This window comes from Diadema setosum, chromosome 11 (genome assembly GCF_964275005.1).
Source record: "Diadema setosum chromosome 11, eeDiaSeto1, whole genome shotgun sequence".
In the NCBI taxonomy this organism is placed as follows: Eukaryota; Metazoa; Echinodermata; class Echinoidea; order Diadematoida; family Diadematidae; genus Diadema; species Diadema setosum.
The window spans coordinates 12,391,503-12,403,031 of record NC_092695.1 but is presented as its reverse complement, the minus strand read 5'-3'; the positions used below and the strand labels follow the sequence as shown (position 1 = coordinate 12,403,031).

The following is an 11,529-nucleotide window of genomic DNA, read 5'->3' as shown; positions in this document are numbered from 1 at the left end:
TACCGGTTAGTGATTGGCTAAACACAGTCACTAAACACAGTCACGTGATGGAGGCACATTCGTTGAATATGTTCGCCCACGGGCGAACATTTTTGTAATGTTCTCCCATGGGAAAACCTTTTTGCGTAACAAGTGACAGAAGGGCCTAGGACCGCGCGCAGTGAATTTGGTTCTGCGCGAGCGAGCGAACGAGTGCGTTGTGCTGGTGGTTGACGTTGACGTTGACGTATTTGACTAACCCATATAACAGATGATGACTTTTGTTGTCGGGAACATGTACCAAACGTTCCACCCTCAGGGTTTGAAATGCTATTTCGGGAGGGTGTAAGTCCCTCCCTCAATAGCACTTCAAACCCTTCGGGTGGAACATTCGGTATGTTCCCTCCCCCGCCAGTAATCATCTATATATAATAGCACATTGCCTTTTTCACTCTGAAGAAGGTTTGTGTGTAAGGTGTACATGGCATAGGCCTTCTCTGACAACAAAATCGCAAGTAGTCTGATCCTCAACAGTACCCTTACAAAAAGCAAACAAACAAACAAAAACACAAAGGGCGTTTTCTACAGAGACACTCGATTGTAAATCAAAATAAACTTCTCACCTAGTTCATACATGCTGTTCACTTCCCCATCAATGCTGGAGAGACCAATATGGGCATCGTTATCGGCGCTGACCTCAAAATCCAGTGATGTCACACCCGCAGGCACGCGCCATCCGGGAAAGGTGTATTGTCTTGTATCCCCAACATCAGGAGTGTGTAGCACCGCGCAACCTACGAATGGACATAAAGACAGTACATGAACCTATAAGGGCCCTACGCACGCCGCTGCAGGGTACCATAGCTCCTGAACTCGTGTGTGAATCTGCTTTCTCATACAGAGGGATTTGAAAACAACGACGAATAAAAATGTCAAAATCTGAAAGGGAATGAAACTCAAATATATTCGTGCATTGAGTGAATGCAGGGATACTCATCACATCATATCGGACAATTCGCTGTGAAATTACACTTTAAGATGAAATCACGAAAATTCAAAGGAAAACATACTGATGGCTGATGACATAAAGGATGGATTGAAGTATCAGTAGAGATGACATCATGTATATATATATATATATATATATATATATATATATATCATATATATATCATATAATATATAAACTGACATTTATTTTCACGGTATACAATTTGCGAGACACAACAGATGTGGTATTCTTTATTTTCTTTTCTTTTTTCTCACCGCACATAGATCCGTAGAAATTGACGGGGCAGCTGCATTCGGGGCCAGTCAGACCTTCAGAGCAGCTTCCTCCGTTAAGGCACGGGGACGATGAACACGCTTAAGATATGGGGAGAAACAGACATGAAGAGATAAGCAATCTAACATAGGCTATAGAGACACACTAAACAAACCTTATGCTTTCGCATAAGACAACATTTTGGGAATTCGTCTACCATTCCTTCCCACCCAGGGAGGTAAGACGTCCACATAAGTACGAACACCTCCCTGTAGTACAGAATATACTGTAGATCCTACAGTGTGTGCGATTCAGTTCCATCACCCTTATGCCATCAGGGAATGAACACTAATACAGATACAATGTAATAGACATGAACTCAACTTTCCAGACATCCTCCAGGAGTCCGCCGTTTCATAAAGCCATCGCTTAACCCGATTCATACTGAATTCTGAAATTCCCATAGACTTAATACGCAGTCTTCAAGGTTACCGCACGGAACGGGTTAAGTGTCTTTACATAAATCTCAGAAAAGCCAAAGTCGCTCATGAATGAATAATTATGTAGCTATGAGAGACTTTCAAAGAGAAGTCAAATCCATTTCATGAAGTCTCTCATAATTGTATCTCATGAGCAAAAAGTCTCTCATATTAAAGACTATCATGATACGGACCCCTGGAGGGAATTCGACATTCTACAGTGTACCGTATATTGGGAGCAGTGTGTACCGTAGCATACCGAGCAAAAAGTGGATCACAATTGCGATGATTTCTAAAAGCCGTACGAGACGTAGGCGTGAGAATAAAGCGCGTAACACGCACATAGTTATACAGTGTTCATTCTCTTTGTACGGGACACCTGTAAGTAGCGTATTAGCGCGCCATTGAGTTTAATGAATTCAAATTCTATGCATGATAATGCATCATTATGTGAATAGATAGATATGACAATACTGTATGTAAATATCACTGTCTTTTTTCCTGATGAAAAAAAAAGAAGAAAACGCTAAAAACAAAACAGAAAACATGGGAGAGCCAAAAAGGAGGAAGAGCGCAATATAATCTTTCACGAGTTAATAAATTAACATCTTTTCTTTATCATTCATTTTCACACCTTACCGACGCTTGCAAATTAATATATATAATATATATCATCTATATCTATATATCTATTTATCTATATATAGTTATATTGTATATACTGTGTATATATATATATATATATATACATATATATATATATATATACGTGTATTATATGTATTTATGCTTCCTTTACGATGTAAAATCATTCATAACGTTAGTTGAAAATGAAACATAACAAGCAGTCACTCTTTCAAAAGAGTTTCTTTTTTTTTTTGTGCGAGAATTACACAGTGAACAATTGCATATTTGTCAGGTGTGACCACAACTTGGTGTGGACAAACTTTTTATGAGAAAATCAAAGTTGATAAAATAGAATATTTTCTCGCTTATCCGCTGGAAGTGTATAACAAAACTCTGTGGGAAAGAAAGCCCCAATCAGAGAAGTAAAAAGCAACAAGTGGCGAGGAATAGTCAACTCGTACCTGGAACGCATCTCACTCCGGCGTCGTCCGCGTGCGCGCAGTTGTGCCGAGTCCAGCTATGATTGCGGTTACAGGCGCCCAAAGTCGCCTCATTGCCTTCACAGTGAACCTCGCTCAGGAGGATGAGACCCACTCCTGGCCCAAAGCTGGCCGCACTCGTAGCTTCAATTGCCCCAGGAAAGCCAAGTTGCTTGCACACAACCTTTGGGTGTGAAGATTGAGAGACATTGCCGTTTGCTTTTTCCCAAACTTCAGGTTCGTCTCTCTTCGGCAAAAGTCTATAGGCCCGAATTCACGAAGGTGGTAAAATCTTGGTCCATGGTTTAAAGACCGCAGTTTTGTATGGGGCGTCAAATGTCGCACGGCCTATTTCGTTACGAAATGTTAACACTTCGTCGACGAAATGGTCATTCAGTCGACGAAATGACTGATTTAAACCATGAACAAAGATTGTACCACCTTCGTGAATTCAGGCCATAGGGGCCATGGAACACTGCACGACTTTGCCACGGTTCTTCTTCTTCTTCTTCTTCTTCTTCTTATTATTATTATTATCATATCATTACATGTATTATCATGAAGTCTGCCTCCTTCAATCAGCTGAAGATTCTTGCAGACTAATCTTGCAGGTTCACCGGTCGTACGACGCGGTGTCGAGTCGCGGGAGTAGTCGTATGACCCGGCTTGACTCAAAAGTCGTGCGACCAGTTGAGCGAGTCGGGATCTTCGACCCCGTTACTTCTCGGCACCGCACACTACACGGACTGATATCAGTGCATCGTACTTTGGCGAGATTGGCTGAAAGTAGAGGATCGTCGTGGAAATCCGACATGTTAAATCATTCTCAAAGTAATGTTTTGTGCGGTGGCCTTTACAGGTCGGAGTTACGATGATAAAAAGCAGCAAATTTCCGAGTAATTGGAGGAATGATTTACTTGTATTTGCGTCCCCGCGACAGGTTTTTGAAGTCAGAGTAAGCAATTTCTTTATAAGACTGAAAACAAAAACTAGAAGAAACGGTATTAATAAGTGGAGTGAATGAGATGGCGTATCTGTCATCTTACTAACCTCAGCATCGTCAATACCCCAGTAGTCATCACACACCGTGCCCCACTGGCCCCTGTAGGAGATCTCTACCCGTCCCTCTGTGATGCTAGAGCCGTCTGCCAGACGGAGGGCGCCATCTTCGGCGTCTGCCAGAGAAAATTACAAAATAAATACATAGAATAGAGATACAGATGTCACGTGCAAGAGACCAACACTCGCATATGAGTCTGAAAAACGAATGAGCATGAGCTTATAAAGATCGTTCGGTCTGGAAGCATAATATTTTTGTTTTGTTTTTGGTTTCGGTTTTTGCTTTGTTTATTTGTTTGTGGGTTGTTGGTTTTTTTTTCTTCTTTTTTTTTTTGGGGGGGGGGTTCATTTCTTTTCGAACGAAATGTACTGGATATAAGCTTACACTTTCACTGGCACTATTGTACAGAAATGCACGCCAACGAACAAACAACCGCCATAGTAGTGTGTAATTGATAATAATCCCACATGAAGATATGTTGTGCTACGTTTACACCAAAGTTCAGGCAACCGTGAACAAAACGGGATGAACGTGAGATAGGCGAAGGGACGGGATGGCAAACACGACAGGCCGTGATTGTCGTGTATGCCATGTCATATTTTTAAGCCGTTCAAAAAAAAAAATCCCACGGCCGTCACGGTGCTGATGAGAAACCTGGTAGGCCGTATCCGGCGGGATGAACGCAACATAACGTGACAGCACGTAACAGGCTGTTGACAATAAATAGTTGTATGGCCGTCAGTAGGGGACGCAATGTGAAATAGTGTAGCCTAGCCTGACCAAACGCCTTGACACCGGCGTCGGATAGCTATTTCTTTCATTGGAGAATGGAGCTACTGTATAGATCCATGATTGGAGCGAGGATACCTTTGTAACAAAACTGGAATGCAGACAGAATACAAGAAGAATATCCCCCGTCCCACGGCGCGCTACATTTCGGGCAAACATAAGTACTGATGTATACACGGCCCTGTCGCTGTGCAGGAGTCGAGATTCGCACGTCTGGTCGGGCTAGGGCAAACGGGGCCGACGGGTACATGGTGTAAACGTAGCATGAATTATGAATCCTGAAAAGTTCGACGAAACATAATGGGCTTTAAAGAAGATGAAAACGCGAAGATTACTCACGACGCCCAGTGATCGATGTCGGCAGTTGACTGAACTAAAGAACAACTGACAAAATGATGTACTAGCAAAAGATCGTCTAAACCTTGAGATTAAAAAAAATACGAGTTTAGTACAGTGCATAAAATTACAATGAGCTGCGGTTTTAACAACAAACTCGGTCTGTTTTCGCCCGTCTTGAAGTTTTTCGAAGTACTGGGGTACCTTACTAGTACATTATACGACCATGACAAGAATGTTTTGACATGTATGCCATACCGATCATCATTTCCTGTTACCATTATGAAGTAAAATTATAGTTTTTATGTTCTGTACGCCAGAGAACATACATGTAATAAGTTTAAGGGGTTATAACTTCCATCAGGACACAGGTAAACGACAAACGAACCTGAAGATGTGTCGGTCGTCGAGCAGCGGACGCTGGCGTCTTCGTGGTGACCGCAATTATGGTTCAGCCAGGCGTTGCGTTGACAGGAAGAAATGTCCGCCTCGAAGCCTGTACACTCAACGTTGTCCATCATGATCAGTCCTACACCGCGTCCGAAAGAAGCCTGGCGGGTGCCTTCCATACCAGAACTGAAGCCAAGCTGTTTGCAGACGACCTGTGTTGGACATGCGCAGATAATGCAATTCAAGGCGACTATGAACCTACGGCATTCTATTTGATTGCACGTTATACTACAATGTAATTTCTTTCCTCTTTATGAAATATATCTGCGTCTTAATTTTCACAGAAGGATGTTTTCTTTGATTTATATCGGACATGCTTTGTCTTCTATACAGTGGTTTCCTCCTGTATTCAAAAGTGTGCAGCTATTTAAATACAATTGTATCTTCTATTTTCAACTTTACACTTCTCCTTCCTTCTCTTACTAGCACAGTGAATATTCATAAGCAAGAATGTAAAACCTCAATGTGTCCGACCAATAAGCTTATTTCTTGTGTTTTACTCATTGAAGAAATCCCCACAATGCAAACACGGACTCTCGTTATAGCCGGGATCGGTTTAAGAGTGGTGTTCTGCCACAGAAACAAGAAGAATAGATAGGGAACCGCGGCAATGTTTACATGGGCGTCATTGACGTCCCAGACGTCGTCGCAGATCGTGCCCCACTCTCCCCCGTAGGAGACTTCCACCCGACCCTCTGTCTCGTCCGAGCCATCTTGCAAACGAAGCGTGCCATCTGCGGCGTCTGAGGTGAAAGTTAGGAGGGGAGGGAAGGGGAGGGGAGGGACGAAATTCGTTAGAACCTGCAATGTCTCGAGGAGGCAGTAGCTACCACAGTCAATCATGCAAATTACACTGCATGTAATTATGGTACTCCCTTATTAACGGGCCTTATTCCATCATACATTAGCACACGTTTGCGATCATAAGGAAGTCATCTTTTAAAAGTGAGGGTTTCTATCGATCCACATGACACGATAAGGAAGGCAAATTGACCGTTATATTCACCAACTTTGACCACAAATAAAAAAAAAAAGTTGAAATGATATCATAGGAAAACTACCTTCGATACGTCAAATTAACGTACCTTTCTTAATAAATGTGTGTATCCTCCTCTTTCTATTTCAATTTCTTCTTCCTCTTTATATTCATGATATTATTTCATTACCATTTTCCATACAATGCTTTGGGGGACCGCCAGGGAGCATGGTTGTCCATTCGTATATTCAATCAAACTGGAAATAATACCATAAAGTTTGTACAAGACCCAATCTTGCCTTTTCAAAGAGAAGATCAAAATGTAAAAAAAAAAAATGATACTCCCAATTTGGTCCCGACCCCAATGGGCCACCCGTAAAGCTGTAATAAACAAACTTGTTATTATTACACACAGTAAAGCAAAGTGTCCTTACTCAGAACATTACGGTTTTATGGAATAAGATCTTTTACAAGATTTAGTAATTAGAGGTTCTAACTAATGAACAAAGTTACAACTTTACAGTCATCGATGTACTTGGCCATGATCTTAGCAGCAACTATTTATCTCTATCACTTCTGGTTTTGTAGAAGAAGCTTTTTAAAATTCATCAATTTTCAGAGTTATTATAATCATTAATTTTCCCTCATTTTGTCGTGTAAATCAAGCAAAGATAGATGAATACAATATGTCAGCAAACACCACAGCTTTTGTATCCCACTGGTATCTAATTCACATTAATTGCCCCGCTTTTAGCTGTCTGTCAAAGCGTGTTTTACGGTGTTTCATGCAGAGTGACTTTCATTTGTAACTGAATGTTTGATTATGTGAATAAAATTGCTTTGTGGGGAAAAGGAAGCTGTCGGCATAAGCATTGTCTTTGTTTTCAAATCTGATTTGCTTCTAAAACAATTTGACAGTTTAAATGGTATAAAGCTTGACGTGAATTTGGGACGATATGCTTTGTCTTCAACACTTTGGAAGTATTTTTAGGCAAGAATGATTATTCCTTCAAAAGATAGCTTAACGGGAATATTTCATTCGCTTGAGAGTATGATATCTCTTTCTGATATTGGTTTTATTCGTTTGACAAAAGAAAGCAGACTGCGACTCGACTGAAATCTTTCAGTTTTCATTCATCAGCACTTCTAAGTATCAATTAATAATCTTCTTTTATGACATGATTGAAGTTCGGTAACTGAAGAGAAGTTTATAGCACCACTTTATATAGCACCTGAGACTTTTTTCTTCGAATGAATGATTTTTCCTTGGTTCAAGACTTGTGAAGTAGAACTACATATCAAAATTGAAAATCTAAAAAAAAAAAAAAAATCTTTGCATACGAAAACCACTGTACTAACCAGACGTTGGGTCTGTAGTCGAGCATCGGACTCCGATGTCGTCGCTATGAGCACAGTTGTGAACGCCAACACCGTTATGGTCGCATGAAGCGAGGTCGTCTTCAAATCCGTCGCAGTCGACGTTGTCGAGCAGGACTTCAATATCTTTACCAGCGCCGAACTTCACGCCCTCGACAGCGGCACCAATGTTGAGCTGGCGACACACTACCTGCATGTCGTTTCAGAAGAGAGTAGGTATTTTTTTAGAATTACAGCTACCACCGTAAAAACTGAAATACTATATTCTTAGCTATTTGGGTGTAACTCGACTATTATTGCAGGTCACTTGATTTACGTCCAATTTTGATAAGATTTCTATAACTTTCCATTTAATTTTTCTTATAGAAAATCCTCGAGTTGGATTTCATTAAAAAAGATTACAACGTGAGTATGGAGAGGATTTTCACTAGGAGAGAGAGACGGGGAGGCGGGGGGGGGGGGGGAGGGGGAGGGTGAGAGGGAGGGAGGATTTTGGAGCTGTGTGACTCAGTGGTTCAAGTCCGTGGCAGCAGCGATAGTACTAGGGGTACCTTTATAGGGACGGCTTTTAAATTCCCCGGTATAGGCCTTCAGGGCAATGAGAGTGATGACACTTGTAATCCCTCGATAATTTACTTGATTGTTCCCTTTTAAAAAAGACTCAAGAAGGTAGACCGTTCCATTTGCCTACGTGGACGTTCTCCAAGGTCCAGTCGTCATCGCACACCGTTCCCCATTGTTTGTTCAGGAAGATCTCTATTCGTCCCTCTGTGTTATCAGTTCCGTTCATGAGATGAATGGTACCGTCCGATACTGGTGCTGTAAGAGTACACGTTCAGTGGGTTACTTTTTATCCACACCATTCAAGTTATTGCACGGCATTCCAAAGTGGGAAACCATCATTACAATTCTGTTCTGTCAAGAATCATGATGATCAGCAAAATTACTAAAGAGAAATTAATTGTAGAACTTTTGTCTAGTTGCAATAATGATAATGATAATTAAATGATAATGATAGTAATAAGAAGAAAAAGAAGAGTAATTATTATGTAAACAACCGAAACAATAGTAATAGTTATGCAAATATTTCTTCTTCTTTTTTTACTGCTACTGGTACAACTACATGTTGTACAACTGCTATACATAATCATATACATACTACTTCTACTACTAATATACTTTTACTACTATAAACTACCACCACCACTACTACTACTGCTACTACTATCACCTACCACCTATACTACGAACTACTACGTATATTATGACTATTCATGTGAATGTTAATATAGCAATACTAATCCAGTTTATGATGATAATAATGATTACAGTTATAAGGTCCTTTTCTTACGAATGGCAGTTTTACTATTGTGCGCACCACTCTTCTCGAGTCATGTGTTATTATTTTGACCCTATAGCATTGACAGGTACAGATATCCACTTTGCCTGCACCTGTCATCCGGGCTACGAGAGAAATTATGAATGGGACTACTTGTCCAGTGAAGTACGCACCAAGTTGGATGTAAACTCGGGATCATAGAATGGATTAAAGTCACCCCTGGTAATCAGTAAATATAAGCAGACAATTAATGAGATGAATAGACTAGTGATTTATTTTTTTTTTCAAATTCAGATGGAAACTATATGAAAGTTGTGATTTTTGAAGTTGTGATCAATTAAATAACAATAACTTATTATCGGTAGCAATCTGTGATATCCCATACGAGCTCATCCCCATTTGCTCTGTACTAAACAATAAGACATATTCATTACCCATCAAGTAGCTTGCATGAACTGCAACTATTATTGTCAATATTTTCGTATACAACCCTGCATGCAAAAATATGGTTCGTCATCAATGACGATAAAGATATGGAATGTTGTTGGGCACAGGGCAAATGGAAGGTGAGCTACGTGCATGGAGTTGCTAATTTGTGTTTGCTTGCTCACAACTAAAAAAAAAAAATCATATGACTTTCTGGTTTTGATCAAAATTTGCAGAACTTTCACTGTCCTGTTCCTTTTATTTTCCTGCTTCCAATTTTTCTGCTAACTAGTTTTCAGGGTGGAGTTCCCCCACTGATACAGAGTGTAGAGGTATCTCACGATATTTTCTGTTGTAATTCAACTACCTTACAATAGAAAATTTGGAATGCTCTGGACAAATATATATTTGTCACGTCAATACTTACTACAGTCGGAGCACATAATTGGACAGTGATCATCTATGATAGGAGCCTGACCACACAACGACAAGGTTCGACCAGTACACAGTCTGGACTTCTGCACACATGGTTCTACAAGAGCGATAGGCAAAAAATAAAAAATAAAATAAAACAAATATTAAAAAATGGTAGGGTTGGATGTAAACAGGTCAGATAAGCTCACACGTGACCGCACAGATGCAGACACAGTAAATGCGTTTATCATCTTTCCCCTGTTTGAAACGGCTTTCAAAAGCCGTTTCCAAAGCCCTTTAGAAACGGCTTCCAAAATAGTTGCGTTTATCATCTCATCGCGAACACGAAAACTGGCCATGTCACTGCGCAGCTGCATTGCGCATTTTGGTTCGTAACTGCATTACAAAACCGTTTCAAAACAGCTTTGCGTTTAATTCGCTTCAAAGGGCTTCTAGAAACAGGTTTCTGGAAACCTGTTTCGGAAAGCACAAATTTGCGATTTTCAAAAAGGCTTTCCGAACCCCATAATCAAAACAGCTTTGCGTTTATCATCTCGTAAAAATTCCCTGAAAGCCGTTTGGAAAACATGTTTCTGCCAAGAAAAAGAGTTGATAAACGAACCCTTAATTACTGACGCAGACTTGTGTATGTGTGGGTGTGTGTGCGTGTGTGCGTGTGAGTATGTGTGGGTGTGTGTGTGTGTGAGAGAGAGAGAGAGAGAGAGAGAGAAAGAAAGAAAGAAAGAAAGAAAGGAAGAGATGGATCTGGATGGGGTAGGGGAGGACAAATGGAAATATCACAGGATAGACATTTTCAGTTTGTACAACTAAACATCACATCATCTTCATAGGCCTATACAATCAGCAAAAGTTGCAAAAAGACTTTATAAAAGGTCATCAAAGCTTGCTAATCATAACTCTTGAAGATAATTGATGAGAGCTAATTTCCTACTTTTAGATTCATTTCAGCTTAACAATATGGTGAAAATCTTGTATAGCAAGCCACTACGATACTTACACGCGGTATCATCACATACATGTGGTAAAACAATGGTCTCCCTCACGTGACCGACATCACTGTATTTTGTGTAGAAAGAAATGTGTAAACTTTCCCCAATATCTATAGTTGTCTTGATTCTAACAAAACTTTCATGCGCCGTTGCGTAAAGATTTATGCTAACTCATGCTTTCGAGACTTTTATATATATCCTGCTATTCAACAAGGAACATAAATACGTGCACATCAACTTCCGGTCAGGTTTTGGGAATGCGATGTAACTCAAAGATTTTTTTTCTTCTCAAATACAGGAAATTATGTTACAGAATCAAACTCAAAGTACTTTTATACTTGGTTCTACAGAAAACCTTAATTGTTATAATGTGGTTTATTTGTATTCAAAATACTCTATATTTTCTGCCAGAAATAAAGAGAAATCATTAGATTTTTTACCATTAATTTGTCAATTTTTAAGGCAAGCGAAGAAAGTAGATGAATATATGTCTGAAAAATAAAGGTTTCGTATCCAATATCAAT

The 11,529-nt window shown here is 40.0% G+C and overlaps 1 protein-coding gene across 1 annotated transcript in view; it reads right to left on the bottom strand.

Moving 5' to 3' along the window:
- LOC140235293 (uncharacterized) overlaps positions 1 to 11,529 on the bottom strand; it is a 40,320-nt gene that overhangs the window by 2,016 nt on the left and 26,775 nt on the right. The window contains exons 14-22 of the mRNA XM_072315323.1: positions 10,009 to 10,113; positions 8,508 to 8,635; positions 7,799 to 8,006; positions 6,082 to 6,206; positions 5,402 to 5,615; positions 3,879 to 4,003; positions 2,811 to 3,012; positions 1,246 to 1,344; positions 603 to 773 (exon numbers count right to left, since the gene is read on the bottom strand). Coding sequence (XP_072171424.1) covers positions 603 to 773; positions 1,246 to 1,344; positions 2,811 to 3,012; positions 3,879 to 4,003; positions 5,402 to 5,615; positions 6,082 to 6,206; positions 7,799 to 8,006; positions 8,508 to 8,635; positions 10,009 to 10,113 — 1,377 coding nt within the window. The remainder of the gene's footprint in view (positions 1 to 602; positions 774 to 1,245; positions 1,345 to 2,810; positions 3,013 to 3,878; positions 4,004 to 5,401; positions 5,616 to 6,081; positions 6,207 to 7,798; positions 8,007 to 8,507; positions 8,636 to 10,008; positions 10,114 to 11,529) is intronic.